Source organism: Crocodylus porosus, unplaced genomic scaffold (assembly GCF_001723895.1).
Source record: "Crocodylus porosus isolate Cpor-Errol unplaced genomic scaffold, CroPor_comp1, whole genome shotgun sequence".
NCBI classification, from domain to species: Eukaryota; Metazoa; Chordata; order Crocodylia; family Crocodylidae; genus Crocodylus; species Crocodylus porosus.
Window position 1 is genome coordinate 17,125,345 of NW_017728949.1, and position 17,867 is coordinate 17,143,211.

Consider the following 17,867-nt stretch of genomic DNA (forward strand, 5'->3'; position numbering starts at 1 on the left):
ACTGTTAAGAAATGACAGCAATTGATTCCAAAATTAAGCTCATTAGCTAACAAGCTCCCATGCAGATTTGAAATGATACTGCAGCAGTTGTTTCCTCTGCATTTTTCTTAGTGCAGAAAAACAAGATTGTACAGCACTGTGATGAAGCCCTGAATACCCTAAAATGACTTTCGGATCTCTTCCTGGCAAATGCCACTATCCTGTTCTGTGTCCCACTCTGCTACAAGGTTAATTGTGATCCCTTTTATTTAAACCATGAAACAAGTAACACATGCATATGCTGTAAGTGGATTTATGTGTAAACACCTGTCCACTCTTGGAATCATTTGCTTTCCTCAAAACTTCCTGCACATTTTTCCTTCAGAGCGATCAGATATTTTGCAAAAATGTTACAATCCTGTAAACTGCATCCTGTTCAGCTGTTGGAGGCACAAATACTTACAAGATAAGAACATGCAGAGAAGGCAAAACTTGGCTTTGTGTGTGCACCAAGTACACTAGGTCAAGGGTGCTCAGTCACTGGATTCATGGTATTAGGTCTGTAGAGCTCTCCACAGGTCTGGAAATTTGGCAGTGGGGAGCAGTGGCACCACTCCCCTGTTGCCAAATTTCCAGACAAGTGGGGAGCCCTGCAGGCTGGATAGTGTGGCCATGCATACACTAGGAAGGGCACGCAGGGTGGCACAGGGCCCAATCCTACCATGCAGGGCTGGGCAGGGGCAATGCAGGGCCTCCGAGCCTGATCGTGGCATGTCAGACTGGGTGGGAGCAGCATCGGGCCCAATCCAGATTTTGAACCAACCCTGTGCCATTCATCTAGCTCATAGGGTCAAAAGACTGAGTACCATTGCTCTAAGTTAATAAAGGCTAAAGATTCTGAAAATGACTAGCACCTTGTCCTACGAGTGCTCCATTTACTATTAAGTTATTTCTAAACTTTGCGACTTTATTTTTGAACATCTTTCAAATCCATTCTTTCCTTGCTGCCCACATAGATTATATATCAGGCTCACTGCTGTGGAATGGAGGGAGCCCCAATACGCTCAGTGCTCTTTTTGCATCTTGCATTGCATAGTCATGGATTAAAATGCATAAACAGCTTTGGGGGCAGAGAACATACTTCTTCACAGGGTCCTTCATCTGATTGCAATTTCCTCCTATGGAGGATGGAAGAGTGTTTCAGTACTTGGAAAGGCTTCTAATGGGACTCCTCACTACAGTACTTCATGCAGGAAATCCCAATAGAAACACATTACCAAGAATTCTCAATAGTGAAAAGTATGTGCCTGTGTTCAGGGAGAGGAGAATAAAGCCTGGTGTCAGCAGTGGCAGTGATCCCTCATGGTCAAGGATGGTCACTCCCATGGGTCAAGTAAAGGATGTAGATGAGTCTGTTGATGGTTAAGGAGGTAAGATGGTTGATCCTAGAGCTGCAGACTCTCTGGCAGATGCCACAGGTAGTGGTTAAAGGGAGGGAGAATTGAACTGTGGATTTCTTAGTATTGCTTCCTATTCTTCCATTTCTTTTGTTTTTCTGCCTCCAGTGGAAGACGGTTTTCCTCAAAGTAAGATGTACCTTCTCTCTCACAGTGTCACCATGTAGCCCTGTCCCAGGTTAGTTTGTCCCAATTTATGATGTCAATACTACACTTAACATTTGCCTTGAGATTGTCCTTGAAGCATTTCCTCTGGCTCCCTTGTATCCTTTGTCCTTGGCTGAGTTGGGAATATACCAATTGTTTTGGTAAACATACATCAGGCATGCAAACACAGTGCCCTGTCCATTGCAGCTGATGTTGAATAATCAATGCTTTCATGCTGATGGTGTTAGCATCGGAAAGGATAACTGGCATTTGTGCCATGATTTTCCCACTTTATGCTAAGGTTATTCCAGAGGTAGTGCTGCTGAAGGTGTTCCAAGCTTTTCAGGATGTCCTTGTAGTTTGTGAAAGCCTGACATATATTGTTAGTAGGAATCCTTAAAGTTTTTGACTTTCCTTTCATAAAAATGAAGTCTGCATACCTATGATATTCAGGACTGTCTAGCATTCTATCACTAGCCCACCCAATCTTATGGGTTCTCTGCCTATTCCCTCCATTGTAAAATATTTCCTGAAACCACACTTCCGTGATGGCTTTCATTGTTCAGCTACCTTACATAGAAGTATGGAGAGGACCTGTACTAAGGAATGTCAGTCCACTTGTTTCTGGATCCTTATTTGCACTGCAGGCCAGAGCCTCCTTTTGCTTGCATTGATACAACTCCCTTGGGTCAGATCCTGCTTTCTGTTATGAAACATATTCCAGAGTAATGTTATTACATACAGACTCACATCAATAAGTAATTGAGTAAAATACATAAACAGCAGAGGAGATGGGGCCAGAAAATGGTGGCCACCTCCCTAGGCCAGAGTTACTCGCTTGCTCTTCTGCTAATCTCATGAATTTTTCCTTTTGGCTGCACAGGGGGCAGCTTCAATAGGAGGTGAGGAACATGTTCTTAGCCATGGTTAGCCCATAGCTTAGTAGTTAGAATACTTTTCTGGCACATAAGAGATGGAGGATTAAGCCACCTGAAACTGATCCAAGAGCATAGAATTCAGGTCTCCCATTTTCCAGGCAAGTGCTCTAATTGCTCAACTAAGGAAGAAGAGAACTTACTTTATGCTGAAGTCAGTGAAGACAGTGTTGCTGTTACTTATTCAAGTAAATACCTTCTCATTCAGTACCAAGCCCTGCTAAGATGTCTTATGCCACATGCTGTGACAGAGAGTCACAGGGCTCAAAAGCACAAGGGCTAAACAAGGGGCTAGTGGCCCCAGATCCACAGCCCCAAAGAGCCTAGCAGAAACCCTCCTTACCCAGGTGTTTCTGGAGGGGAGGGGCTGGGAACTCCAATGCTGGTATAAAGAAGAGCCCAGAACAGGCAAGAGTGGGGAGCGTGGAACTGGAAGGAGGAGGATTGAGCTGAGCCATGCTGCAGGGAACCTTGAGAGCAACATGGAGAGCTGGTAGGAGACTCCTGCAGAGAATGAGCTCCCCAGAGGGAACTTAGAGCAAGGACTGTTGACCCGGCGGGCAGTACTTGGAACTGCTTGTTACCACGCTGGAGCCGGGGGACCCTGGCAGAGTTTGGTACTGTAAAGTCCCCAATAGAGGGGCATTCTAGAATTTTGGTATCGTGAAGTCCCTAAAAAGGGCACAAGCCAAAAACAGGGTCACAGATGGACCTAATAGGATAAGGGGAATCATGACGACCCCAATAAGAGGCTTGGGGACAGCCACCAAAGAGACGGTAGTGGAAGAAAAGAAGGACTGACCTCACGACTGTCAATTATTGTTTGCACTCTGCTAAAAGGAGCTGGAACAATAACCCAGGCCAGCAGTGCTTGGTTTTGTTCTTTTTGTTTTTTTCTTCTTGGGATGGAGGTCAGGTGGAAGGACCAAGCAGCCAATCAGAGACCGGTGGAACAGGCAAGGGTGTAGGGGTGGCAGAGCCATCAGGAACATAGGACCTTTTGTGGGACGGCTATGGGATGGCTAATGGAACTACACATACAGGTACTGAACCAACTCCTTTAAACACCAAGTCATGGCAGGCGAAAGCGTGGGTGTGTAGAACTCCAATTAGAAACTGTCTCACTCGAGTCGGCCGGCAGGCAGTGTCCAACAGGCCTGCAAGTGGCAGAGATACTTGACACATGCATCAGGTAGAATTGCAACCAGATACAGTTGTTGTAACATGAGTTAAAACTCCACATTGAGAGAATGGAGAGGTATGTGCCTCCTTGGAAAACCAGAATCCATCTCTGTAGGTTCCTAAATGCTGCCCAATGAAAAGAATGGGAGAGCCCTGTGATTCCATAGGGCAAAGTATGGTGTCCCTTCAGAGATACAATACACTCCCCATTGAAAAAATAGGAGATCTGGACATCTTCACAGGTGACTTAGGATTCCTAGTCATACTGGATTAAAACAAGTGGTGGTTATGATGGAGATGTCTTGGCAGTGAAGGAGGACTTGTGCCTTAGTATTTACATGTAGTTTCATGGAATTGGCACATGCAGAGAACTTTGTAGTTCCATGATGCTCTGTGAACTGGGCATACACACTTATTTTACACAGGGACTTGAATTCCAAATAATGTTGGTGTATTAATCACCAAAAGCATATATATTCTACCATGCAATCTTATTTCTGAATGCTAAGGGCAAATGGCCAGTTCTAGTCTAGGGTGCTAGTCTCACTCTTGTAATCCTTTTTGTGTTCAAATACTTAAATCTATGGTACTGCCAGTTAGATATTAGTTATGTTCAGTGAGTCAGTGCACTGGTTGTGCCTGATACTTAAAAACCATCAGACAGGCTTTGGGGCAGCTGACAGGTAGGTTCAGACCCAATTAGGTAGTCACCTGACTGCAAGGGGCCACCTGATTGGAGGGGGGCTGGGCAGGGAGAGTATAAGCCCAGATTCTGGGAGCAGAGGTGGCACTTGCATTTGGGGAGTTGGATGAGTGATGTTGTACAGCCTGAAGACTGCAGCTCTGGGATCACCTGGCGGTTAGGAACTATGGGGATGGAGGAGGTTCTTTGTGGTCCTGAGTAAGAATCATAGAATCACAGAATCATAGGGCTGGAAGGGACCCTGAAGGATCATTGGAAAGACATCTGGGGTCAGATGACCCTAGCCAGCTGACCATCTTCTTTTGAAGACCTCTAGGGTAGGTGATCGCACTGTCTCTGGGGGAGCTTGTTCCAGTCTGGAGTTTGTGACCATTGTTTCTAGCTTTCCCCAGGGTGACCTGATGAACAGTTGTTCATCGAGCCCTTGATGTATGCCTCTGATATAGTGGTAAACTGCAATCAGGTCCCCTCTCAGCCTTCTTTTCTTTAGGTTGAAGAGTCCAAGATACCTCAGCCTCTCCTCATATGGTTTGCCAAGTCCCTGATCATATGGGTGGCCCTTCTCTGGACCCTCTCAAACTTTAGCATGTCCTTGTTGAAGTGCGGTGCCCAGAACTGGATGCAGTACTCCAGCTGCAGCCCCACCAATGTTGAGTAAAGTGGGAGGATCACAGCCCTAGCGGCTACTGTGCTGCATTGCCGGCTAATTCATGCTGGGGTCTATCGTTACCCCCATATCCCTTTCAGTTGTAGTACTGGTTAGGTTAGCGATGCCCAGCCTGTAGATGTGCTGGGGGTTCTTCCTTCCTAGATGCAGCACTTCACATTTATTTATGTTGGACCTCATCTGGTTCCGTTCTCCCCAACTTGGCAGCTTGTCTAGATCTGCTTGTATCTGCAGCCTATCTGTAGGTGCATCCACACAACCCCATATCTTGGTGTCATCTGTGAACTTGGCCAATGGGCTTTTCAACCCCTCATCCAGGTCCTTGATGAAGATATTGAACAGCACTGAGCCAAGTACTGACCTCTGGGGTATGCCTCTGCCCACATCTCACCAGGATGACACTGATCCATTCATTTGGACTCTCTGTGTCCTATGCCGCAACTAGTTTCGCACCCACTTGACGGTCCCACAGTTGAGCCCAATATCTTCCAATTTTCTGATCAGTACCTCATGGGATACCAGGTCAAAGGCTTTCTGGAAGTTGAGATATATGATGTCAACCGCTTTTCTCTCATCCAGGTGACAAGTCACCTGATCATAGAAAGAAATAAGGTTGGTCAGACAAGACCTGCCCGCGATGAGGCCATGCTGGCTGTCATTCAGTATCATTCCTTCTGCAAATTTGTCACATATCTCCCCTTTGAATGTTTCTAGGGTTTTCCCTGGAATAGAAGTTAAGCTAATTGGCCTGTAGTTTCCTGGGTCTTCATGCTTCTCCTTCTTGAAGATGGGCACAACATTGGCCCTCTTCCAGTCCTCTGGGATTTCTCCAGAGGCCCACAATTTTTGAAAGATCTTTGCCAGGGGCTCTGTGATTACTTCATCCAACTCTTGCAGCACTCTTGGGTGGAGTTCATCCGGTCCTGCTGATTTATACATGTCTAATTTCTTTAATTGATTGTACACCAGTTCTATGGCAATGGTGGGAACAGTGTCAATCCCACCCTGCTCGTTCTGTGCCCTACCTGGCATGTTGTTCCCCTTGGCCTTGTGAAAAACCAAGGCAAAGTAGTCATTTAGGAGTTCTGTTTTTCCCTGAGTGGTAGTGACCAGGGATCCTGAGGTATTGAGCAGTGGCCCCACACTCCCATTAGTTTTCCTTTTACTCCCTATGTAGCTAAAGAAGGACTTCTTGTTGTCCTTGATTCTTTTAGCTAGTTTTAGTTTGGTTTCTGCCCTAGCTTGCCTAATCTGTTTTCTACAAGTGTGGGCCATGCCAAATAGTCTTCCTTAGAGGCTGTCACAAACTTCCATTGTTTGTGTGCCTCTTTCTTTTTCTGTAGGAGGGCTGCAACTTCCCTGCTTAGCCAAGAGGGTTTTTTTTAACCCTTCTGCTACTTTTTCTCCATAAGGGAATGGATTTTCTCTGAGCCTTAAGGATTGTATCCTTAAGGAACAACCATTCTTCTCATGTTCCCTTTACCTGTGGTCCTTGGTTTCTCAGGGCATTCTCTACTAGTGACCTGAACTTATTAAACTTTGCATTTTTGAAGTCTAAGACTTTGAGCTTGGTATCTGTTTTGCCAGCCTTGTGACAGACTGAACATAATGATTTCATGAAACTATACCTTGCTGGGGTTGGATGGTGTGGTGGGGCTGCCCCCAGGAAATGACACACCTGTGCCTCCTCAGTGAAAGGCGAGGATGGGGCGCTGGAAAGCCTCAGCCCCCGCTACCTTGTGAGTCACCTGTAGAGGGCCAAGGTCCACTGGGAGGGACCTGAGGCCTGAGGGGTGAGGTGCTCAGTGAGGGGCTAAGGCCCAGTGCAGGTTCTGAAGTCTACAGAATGAAGTGTGGCCGAGTGAGGGATCAAGGTGGTCCAGTGAGGGGCCAAGGCCCACTGAGTGGTGCCTAAGGCCTGAGTGGGCCAGAGGCCAAGTGCAGCTTAGTGAAGGGCTGGGGGAGTAGTATGTTGAATAGGATGCCATATGTAAGGCATGGGACATGGTGCAGGGCTGGTTTGGAGCAGTAGGTTTGGCTTAAGACACCAGGGCTGCAAATGGGGCAGCCTCCTGCATCATATCTATTCATTTTACATCAAAGGCATGGCAGGAGAGGGCAGGGCAGACTGCCCTAAAACGGGGGGAGGAGGGGCATCTATCTCTTTGGGTGCTTGGGGTCCCCTGCTGTTACATTTAGAATTGCCCTTTCCATATGACAAAGTGCTGAGCACTGACTCCCCATGACTTTAGTTGGAACTGTGGGTGCCTGTCACTAGAAAGTGAGATCAATGTTAGCATTCTTCCTTCAAAATCACTCATCTTGTCCTGAACAATATTTATAATATAAGTCAGTTAGTACTACAAGTTAAAATACTATAAAGAAAATGGCTTGAAGAGAACTTACATGTGACTTAAGGTTCTCCAACCACTTAGGTTGGGGGTTTTGCCATTGAATTCAATGGAACAAGGATATCACTCTTAATATTCAGATTTACGCTGGCTAATTACAGCTTTCTGCACTCACCTTCTTTCCACTTCTTTTCTTCTTGTCCTTCTCTCTGTCTACTGCCAGTTTTAAATTCTTCAGTTCCTGTCTCATGAGCTCATCAACCTATCAAGGCAGACAGATTAAGTGAATCTTTTTCTAAGTCTCCAGACAACTGAATCTTTTTCCACTACTTAGACAAATGTTCAGCCAAACAAGCATATAAAGAAAAGAATGGAAAATGGAATTCTAGAGAAGGCAAGGTTTAGATGTCAGGGTCACCTCTTGCAACTGGAGAGAAACTCTCATTCAAAGAGCTGTTGATACAATTGTCTTGTTATTGTAAGCCGGTGATTTTCAACCAGGGTGTCACAGCCACTGTTAGGTATGCAAACATCTACACATGATTCACAAGATAAAACTAGATTTCAAATGGGAATCCATAGTGTCAAAACATTTTAACCTGTTGTGGTCCTTCTGTGTTCTTTGCAGCAAAAGAATTTCTTTGTTGTTTTTTGATAGTTAAGAAATGAGTGAAAGTTAAGAGCTGGCATTTTCTGGGGGGGATGCCTTGATTCTAAAAAGACTGAGAACTACTGTTGCAAGCACACCTGCACTCTGATTTCTTCCTTCACTTCTTTCCGCTTTTCTTCTTTGACTAGTTCTGGGTCATACTCCTGATGAAAATTCCATCCCTCCTCTCTGTGCTGCCAAACATCTGGCCATAAGAAAGAGAGGGAAGAAAGTTATTGAAAACATTGGCTTTCCAACCATTTCTAATGGAAAATTTGGTAGTTGTAAACACCTATTAAATTAATTATATAAAAGTAGGAAGTGCTAGGGAAGCCAGCTAAGATTAGAGCTCTTTTTGTGTCTGTCTTAATGCCCAGATTGCCATTGCTTGAGGTTATTCATGTATAGTTTTAGATAATGATACAATACCAGGTGAATTCTGTCATTCTCTTTCTTTTGTTTGAATACCTTTACTGCCTCCTTTTTGCCTACTGCATGAAACCTAGAATTTAACTATGGGGAAGTCACAAAATGTACTCCTGCCACAAGAAACATATATTCCCAAAAGACATATACACATAGGAGAAGGCAGATTGGGAGACGAGAGGGTTGGTGTTTAAAACATTAACTGTTCCTGTTCATTATTGAAATTCTTGCCGTTTCATAAGCCTGAGGTTGAATGGACATTTGACTGATGTAAGTTAGCGTTTGTGCCTCACTGAAGTAGTCTTAGCAGTAATTTGAAGGAGATGTACCTGTGGCACTGCCATTGGAAACCATTCCATTTTTAAGGGGAAGCATAGAAAGCATGAATGTGAGATTGAGATATGAACAGGGAAGTGAAGATAGCATCAATGGAAGAACAAATGGGTCTCTGAAAAAACATCCAACCTGGAGGTGGAGCAGGGCTATGCAGAGCCTTAAAAAGGAAGACAAAAACTTTAAACCTGATAAAATAGGCAAACTGTGTGTGTCTGATCCTAGGCAAGGGTTCTCTAGAGTTTTTTTTTTTTTTTGCTCCTGGGAGTGTTGTTTGAAAGTGCGCCTGGGAGAAAAAAAACTCTGGAGCATGTTGCTCTGGAATTTTTTCATGCACAGCACGTGGAGCCCAGTTGGAGCATCGTGGACTGGCAGGAGTGAGTCTGCCAGCCCAGGGCTGCTCTGGGCTCCATGTGCTGCAGAGGGGCTGGGTAGCAGCCAGCCCCCATACTGAAGCACCCTTGTGCCTCAGCTAGCCCCTCCCAGCAGCACATAGAGTCCACTCGGAGCAGTCCTGGGCTGGCAGGGGACCCATGGTGTTGGCTTGCCAGCCTGGGTTGCTTTGACCAGGCTCAGTGTGCAGCAGTGGGATTGGCTGAAGCCTGAGGGTGCTTCAGCATGGGTCTGTCAGCTAGCCCTGTGCCGAAGCACCCTTGTGCCTCAGCCAGTCCCTCACTATACATGGAACCTGCCTAAAGCAGCCTGGGCTGGCAGGCTGACCCCCTGAGTCCCCTGCCAGCCCAGGACTGTTCCAACTGGGCTTCATGTGCTGCAGTGGGGGGGGGAGGGGGGCTGCTGATGCCTCAGCCAGCCACTCTGCAGCATGTGGAGCCCAGGCTCACCTCCAGGTCCCCTGCCAGCTTGGTCTGCTTCGACTGGGCTGAATGTGCTGCCTAGGAGCTGGCTGGGGCATGAGGGTGCTGCAGCGCAAGGGCTGCCTGCTGGCTAGCCCAGCACTGAAGCACCCTTGGCCCCAGCCAGCCCCGTCACCATCTACTCATGTACTGTGGCGCACAAAATGCTGCCACCACAGGGTAGTATTTGTGTTTAGTCAGATTATGCTATGGCAGCATTACAATGGTGATGTTTTATAGCAGCGCTAATTAGTCTGATCTGCAGTCTCATATAGATGGACCATATTATTTTTCCTCTACTTTGGGCACGTCTGACATTGCACCACTGCTTTTTAATGCTGCATGTTCAAAGCAATAAGTAGACTGCATTTCAGGCGCAGAAGGAAATCTGCATCTCTGATAAAATTCCTATTTATTTTAAAACATCTAATGATTTAATCTGTATCCTTTTATTTCCATGGAAAGTGTTTTTTTGTTTTCAAGAAAGTACGCTGAAAAGGGCAAGGTGTATTTGAAATGTATGGTATTTACAGGCTATGGAAATTTAGTAAAGGAAACTTCTCTATTTTATAATTCTTGGATTAATTTAAAAGGAAAAGCCCATCGCTCTACTTTTCCCCATGTTTTGAGCCCTAGTATGTCTAGAATGACAGCTTACCTCCAACAATAGCTGATAGTTCAATTACCTAGTGATTTAAAGTGACAGTTCTCCAAAACTGAAGGTGTTTTTCTTGGGGTACTTGTTTCTATATTCAATATAGTTTCTAAAACACTACAAATTCAGGGATAGAGTCATAGCTGAGGGAGGATAGGTTTAGGCTAGATACTAGGAAGAACTACTTTACTGTAAGGGTGGCCAGAGCCTGGAATAGGCTTCCCAGAGAGGTGGTGCTCTCACCTTCCCTGGAGATCTTCAAGAGGAGACTGAATAGGCACCTGGCTGGGGTCTTATGACCCCTGCCATCCCCAGTGCTCCTTCCTGCCCATGGCAGGGGGTCGGACTAGATGATCTGTCTAGGTCCCTAATGACTCATTGATTCTATGATAGGCTAGAAATAGACATTGTCGAATGAAGTATATTGGTTATGTCTGCAAACGGGGAAAGCCAGGCAGGCACTCTTGAGACTTGAAGGGCTAATACAGTGCAAGAATTCCTGGAGTGTGCAGGATTGGGCCGCTCAAACCCTGTGAGTCCCTGTCCTGGGTGATAGGAAAGTGCAGGCAGCTCCAGCTACCTGTGCTCTCCTGTGAGGGAGGAAAGGAGCCAACAGGCTCTGAGTCGCCCTGTCCCAATGCAGTTAGGTGAGCCCCGTGCACACAGGCCCAACGCGCCGGGCGGAAACTCACCTCTTTTAGGTCCCCGGAAGAAGGAAGGCCCGGAACAAGCGGTGGCGGCATAAAGGAAGTGCCGGAGCTGGACAAGGAGGTGGCGGGACCGGAAGGAGCTGGAGGAGAAGCCGCTGCCGGAGAAAGCTCCCGGGCGTGGATGCAAGCCGCCCGCAGGGGCTACAGGACCTTCTGGGGTAAGGGTAATTCCCGGCAGAGCTTGTGAGCTCAATCATCCAGTACGGGGAGGCTGTGGACAGTTTGAAGCCACCGGGAGCAGCTGGAGCCCGGCCAGGCTAGTTACCGTATAGACTGTAATAAAGGAGCAAGCCCCAACTAGGAGACTGCCACCCTGGTAGGGAGGTGCTGAGCGAACTCGCGGAGCCCAAGAGAGGGCTGAAGCACCCTTGGGGAAGTGGGGAAGGGGTCCCAACCCAGCAGCATACAGGAGAAGAGAGGGGTATGGCTGCTGAAGATTGAAGCAGTTTCCAAGCCCTGTGGAACTCCTGGCTGTACCCTTTTATGTTGATCCCTGTTTTCTTTTACAAATGAGCGAGAGTGATATCCTGATTACGTGGCCTGCCCAGATAGGCGGTCACGTACCCAACGGAACGGGCAAGGGTGTAGAGGAGGAGGAGCCCTCAGCGACATGGGACCCCACGCCTACAGTGAGTCTCATTTCTGGACTGGCACGCGCTGAACAATTCCAACTGAACCGGAACCATCAAAGTCGTGGCAGGTGAGTCAGAGGCGCGCAGGAGTCCAGGAATGACCTGTTGCAAGCGGGGAGCAGTCCCCGAGTGGAAGGTGTTGGTGTTTCGAGCCGACCCCCCCACATTTCTGGTGCATTGGCTGGGAACACTTGACGGAGGCCTCCTAGCGGCGACTGAGGAACCCTGCTGGAGCACCAACAGCTAGCCGCATTGACGGAGTCATTGCAGCAAGTCATGAACTTAATGGCTCAGGCCATGCAGCAACAACAACAGCATGCCATGAGGCAAACAAGCATACAGGAGCATATGCTCCAGCAACAGGTATGGACCCAGAGAGGGCCATGGGACTTCAGAATGCCGAACGTGTCCGGGGAGGACGACCCGGAGGCATTCCTGGAGACGTTTGAAAGAGCGGCAGTGGCTGCAGGGGTGGAGAGGTCGAAATGAGCTGGCCACCTAGGGGTCCTGTTGGTGGGGCAAGCCCAAGCAGCCTACAGGGCGATGTCCAGAGGGGATGCTCTGGACTACGACAAGGTTAAGGCTGAGATTTTGAGACAGCTCGATATTACGCCGGAGCGGCATCGCCAGATCTTCTGGGGGGAGAAGTCGGAGGAGGCCAGGACACCTCGCATCCTGTGGCAACACCTGGCAGATGAACTGAACCCTGGCAGATGAACTGAACAAGTGGCTTAGACCAGAGTCGGCTTCAAAAGAAGAGATTTGCGATCAGGTCTTACTCGAACAATTTGTAACGGATCTAGATGAAGAGACCCAGAAGTGGGTGAGGTGTCATTGCCCCACTTCATCAAGAGAAGCATTGCAGCTAGCCGAGCAATTTGATACGGCCCGTAGTGACCGCTGAAAGAGCAGTGGGGCCAGAGGGAAGGTCCCCTTTGGTAGGCCAAGCAAGGGGAGTAAGAAGGGCAGCCCCACAAGCCTAACATGCTTTTTATGTGGGCGGCAAGGGCATTTTGCTAAGAACTGCCCACAGGGTTTACACCAGAGGCCGGCTAAAGGCACAGACCCCCTTGATGATCGGAGGGGATTAGAAGAACCGACGGAAACTGAGGTGATGGACTGTGGGGTTGGGGGCCATGGGACAGGAAGGATCCAGCCTTTACCTGAAGTTCGGGTGTGGGTCAGGGGCTGCCCCATCATGGTGGTCATGGACACCAGGTGCGCCCAGTCTCTGGTGCGCCCCTCCCTGGTAGAGTGGCAACAGGCCCAACAATGCTCCGGAGTCCACATGCTCTGTCTGCATAGACAGAAGTCCTATGTTGAAAGATGATTACTGGACTTACAGGTGGAAGGCACCTGACGGCTGATGCCGGTGGGCCTAGATGAGAGGATTTTGTGCCCCATGATTCTAGGCCGAGACTGGCCAGAGATCTATGCGGTAATCGCTGCATTACAGCAGCCCGAAGATCTGAAAGGCGGGTTTGCGGGCGCCGAGGCCAAAGTAACGGGCGAGGCAGAGATGGAGGCTCTCACTAATACCAGTCGCTTCTAAGAGGCGCAGGAAGGTGACCCAGAGCTGCTGCCATTCCGAGAGAGAGAAACAGAGCACCTGGCTGAGCAGGTAAGGCCCCCCGACCGGGAAAGGCCCATTCCCAGGGTAGAGTTGAGAAGGGGGTTATTGTTTAGGATCAAGGCAGGGAGGGCTGAGGGAGAAGAAGTGGCCCAACTCATTATTCCACGGTCCTACCGAGAGCCGCTTTTGAGACTCGCTCACAGCAATCCCCTGGGTGGACACCTGGGAAAACAGAAAACAGAGGCCTGCCTAGCCCGGTGGTGTTTCTGGCCTTGCATGTCCGAGGACATTGAAAGATATTGTAAAGCCTGCCCGGCCTGCCAGAGGGTGAGCACATACAAGCCCCCCAAGGCACCCTTACAATCTATGCCTGTAATACGGGAACCATTTGCGTGGGTGGCCTTAGATGTCATGGGCCCGCTGCTTCGGAGTGCAGGGGGACATCAGTTTGTGCTGGTGCTGATTGACTATGCAACGTGTTTCCCAGAAGCTATCCCCTTGAGAACAGTCACAGGGCCCAAGATAGTCGAGGAGCTGATGAAATGGGTGGCCAGGTTCGGGATACCTAAGGAGATCATCACAGATCAGGGGACCAACTTTATGTCATCGGTTGTGGAAGCCCTATGCAAGGTGCTGCAGGTGCACCACTTAAGAACCACTGTATACCACCCACAAACCAACGGCCTGGTAGAGCGTTTTAATGGAATGTTGAAAGGCATGCTGCGGCGGTGTACTCAAACCGAACCTAAGAAGTGGAACTTGATTATCCCCCCACTTATTATTTGCTCTGAGATGCGCCACAGGCCTCATTAGGGTACTCGCCTTTTGAGCTGACATTCGGACACCGGCCTCGCAGCCTACTGGATGTAGTAAGGGAGGGGTGGGAAACTGAACCGGACCTGGGCAGGGGTGCCCTCGCTCATGTGCAGGAACTCAGGGAGTGACTTTGGGCTGTAACCCAGATGGCCCAGGCCAATTTAGAGCAAGCTCAAGACAAGCAGAGGGAGAGGTACGATGACCAAACCAGGCCAAGAGAGTTAAGGGTGGGTCAGAAGGTATTGGTTTTATTGCCCGACGCGACCAGGGAATTCGTAGCCAACTGGCAAGGGCCATTCACGGTTACCAGGAGGGCAGGCCCGGTGGATTACGAGGTATTGCGGCCAAGGGCTAGAAGAGAGCGGCAGCTATATCACATTAACTTGTTAAAGGAGTGGCATGAGCCAGAGGGTCTACTAGTGGCACGCGACCCCAAAGCGGCGGGGTCCAGGGTACCTACTGGTTGGGTGGAGAGAGACGACAAGCCGTGGGATTGAATAGCAGTAGGCAGACAGCTGCAAGGTAATCAGCTCTCCCAACTACGGAGCTTGATAGAAGAATTTAAAGACGTCTTTTCTGAGCAGCCCGGAAAAGCAGTTGGAGTAGAACATAAAATTATTACCAGGGAGGGGCAGATAGCGAGGCAGAAATGGTGCCGGATCCCCTATCATAGGCTTCAGCCTATAAAGAAGGAGATTGAGGAAATGCTCAAGCAGGAAATAATAGCGCCTTCTCACAGCCCCTGGTGTAGCCCCCTTGTAGCGGTGGAGAAACCAGATGGAAGTTTAAGACTGTGTGTGGATTTCAGAAAACTAAATGCTATGTCTCAGTTCTATGCGTTCCCAATGCATGGGTCAGTGAGCTGGTAGAATGTATAGGGCAGGCCAAGTTTATTTCAACCCTTGACCTGTCCAAAGGTTACTGGCAAATACCCATGCGAAAAGAAGACCAACCTAAAACGGCGTTCGGCACGCCCTGGGGTTTGTTCGAATTTAAGAGGATGCCTTTTGGCCTGAATGGGGCTGCTGCCACATTTCAGAGATTAATGGACTGGGTCCTGGCACTCCATCAGGGTTACGCTGCAGCTTATATCGACGACATCATAATATACACGGAGACTTGGGAGCAACATGTGAAAGCCCTCCGGGCGGTCCTATGTGAATTGAGGCAGGTGGGTTTGACTGCCAACCCAAAGAAATGCACCATAGGACAGAGGGAGACTAAGTACTTGGGTTTCCTAGTAGGACAGGGCCGCATAAAACCCCTTGTGGACAAGGTGAAAACCATTCGGGACTATGTAGCGCCCACATCCAAGAAACAGATGCGAGCTTTTCTCAGACTGGCAAGCTACTATCGAAGGTTTATCCCGAGGTTCGCCGAGATAGCCAACCCTCTAGTGGAAACCACTAAAGGGCGTAAGACGGGCATCGTTGAATGGGACGAAAAGTGGCTAAAGGTGTTCGAAGACCTTAAAAGAGCTTTATGCCAGGACGTAGTATTACACACACCTAACTTTGATCTGCCTTTTACGTTACAGACGGACGCTTCTGCCTACACCCTGGGAGCGGTGCTATCCCAACACGTGGAGGGGGCGGAGTGACCAATAGCCCATGCCAGCCGATGGCTGAATGAAACAGAAAAAACGTACTCTACTGTCGAAAGAGAGTGCTTAGCCATCCGCTGGGGAGTTGACTATTTTAGGTTCTACCTCCTAGGATGGGAATTTCAATTAGTTATGGATCATGCCCCGTTACGGTGGCTGAACATGGCTAAGACGTACAACGCTCGCATTATGTGATGGGCCCTGGCACACCAGCCTTTTAAATTCTGGGTGGCGTACAAGCCGGGCAAGGATAATACAGTAGCCGATTTTCTGTCAAGGTGCATGGAGGAAAGCCAGGGAAACAAGGTAGACATAGTAGAGGTACTGAAGAAGACAAAAAGAACGCCTAGAGGCGTCTTGAGGGGCGGGGTATGTGAGGGAGGAAAGGAGCCAACAGGCTCTGAGTCGCCCTGTCCCAACGCAGTTAGGTGAGCCCCGTGCACACAGGCCCAACGCGCCGGGCGGAAACTCACCTCTTTTAGGTCCCCGGAAGAAGGAAGGCCTGGAACGAGCGGTGGCAGCATAAAGGAAGCGCCGGAGCTGGATGAGGAGGCGGCTGGACCGGAAGGAGCTGGAGGAGAAGCCGCCCCTGGAGAAAGCTCCTGGGCATGGATGCGAGCCGCCCGCGGGGGCTACAGGACCTTCTGGGGTAAGGGTAAGCCCCAGTGGAGCTTGTGAGCTTGATCATCCGGTACGGGGAGGCCCGGGACGGTTTGAAGCCACCGGGAGCAGCTGGAGCCCCGCCAGGCCAGTTACCGTATAGACTAATAAAGGAGCAAGCCCCAACTGGGAGCCTGCCACCCTGGTAGGGAGGTGCTGAGCGAACTCGCGGAGCCCGAGAGAGGGCTGAAGCACCCTTGGGGAAGTGGGGAAGGGGTCCCAACCCAGCAGCATACAGGAGAAGAGAGGGGAATGGCTGCTGAAGATTGAAGCAGTCTTCAAGCCCTGTGGAACTCCTGGCTGTACCCTTTTATGTTGATCCCTGTTTTCTTTTACAAACGAGCGGGAGTGATATCCTGATTACATGGCCTGCCCAGATAGGTGGCCACGTACCCGGTAGAATGGGCAAAGGTGTAGGGGAGGAGAAGACCTCAGCCACGTGGGACCCCATGCCTACAGTGAGTCTCGTTTCTGGACTGGCACGTGCCAAACAATTTAAACTGAACCGGAACCATCAAAGTTGTGGCAGGCGAGTCAGAGGCGCTCAGGAGTCCAGGAACGACCTGTTGCAAGCGGGAAGCGGTCCCCAAGTGGGAGGTGTCGGTGTTTCGAGCCAACCCCCCCACATCTCCCATCAGAAAGCAAATAGACTTGCGGCATAATTACTACCCTTCTCACAGATACAGTATGGCCATAACAAAAGGTATGGATGTATGTCTATTTGCTGTCATTTTGTCCCTTATAAATATTTTTATGCAAGCACAAAGGTGATGAAAGGTGATGTCCGTTTCTACCAGTAGTGCCCATAGGAGATCATTCATGGTTTAGTCTGTTAAATATAATATTGACTGCTCTCTCTCTCGACAATTCTCTTTTATTTCTATGACATGCAAGTAATGCATGTTGCAGTTAAGTAATCTTTTTCTTTTTATAACTAAAAATGGTAAAAATTTAAGGACAGTAAATTTCTGGTAATGAAGAAAGGCACTCAGGGGTATAGGTGTCAATTTCCTTTGGTTACTCCAGGCCTTTCAAATAACATGATAGATGCCACACGGTATTTCAAAGAGGAAAGTTCACTTGCCCTAGACAGAAGGTACCTCATTCAGGGTTATCCTAGTTTGGAATTTCAGCCTTGGGGAATTGGGATATTACATAGGAGTTATGTGAATTTTTGAATGCTTTCCTGGCTGGGTCACCAGGTTGCAAGTGCTGTTTTCACAGGAATTAGGCTTTTAAGTATTTATTTTTTTCATAGATGGAGCCATACTTTTTATTTATTATTTTCATAATTGTTTGTTGCTGTTCTGTTAATCAATTAGTAGGTCATATTCTGTACAAATAAATCTGTGGTAGCCTCCTTCATACAATTTGCCTTTGACAGTCCATGACAACTGGTTTACTGAATATGAAATTAGTCCCTAGGTTAGAGGTCTCTTATTTTAGAATATTGATCAACAGCTGGTTTCCAAATCAGGATCTTTATTTTTTATTTTATTATAGTTAAAATGTTTCTAACTTATTTTTAAACCAAG

General features: G+C 48.4%; 1 protein-coding gene across 2 annotated transcripts in view; it reads right to left on the bottom strand.

Moving 5' to 3' along the window:
- The window catches only part of IQCA1 (IQ motif containing with AAA domain 1), a 186,996-nt gene that overhangs the window by 43,813 nt on the left and 125,316 nt on the right, over positions 1–17,867 (bottom strand). For both annotated transcript variants that reach the window (XM_019553998.1, XM_019553999.1), the window contains exons 10-11: positions 8,169–8,275; positions 7,597–7,683 (exon numbers count right to left, since the gene is read on the bottom strand). In XM_019553998.1, the coding sequence (XP_019409543.1) occupies positions 7,597–7,683; positions 8,169–8,275 (194 nt within the window). The remainder of the gene's footprint in view (positions 1–7,596; positions 7,684–8,168; positions 8,276–17,867) is intronic.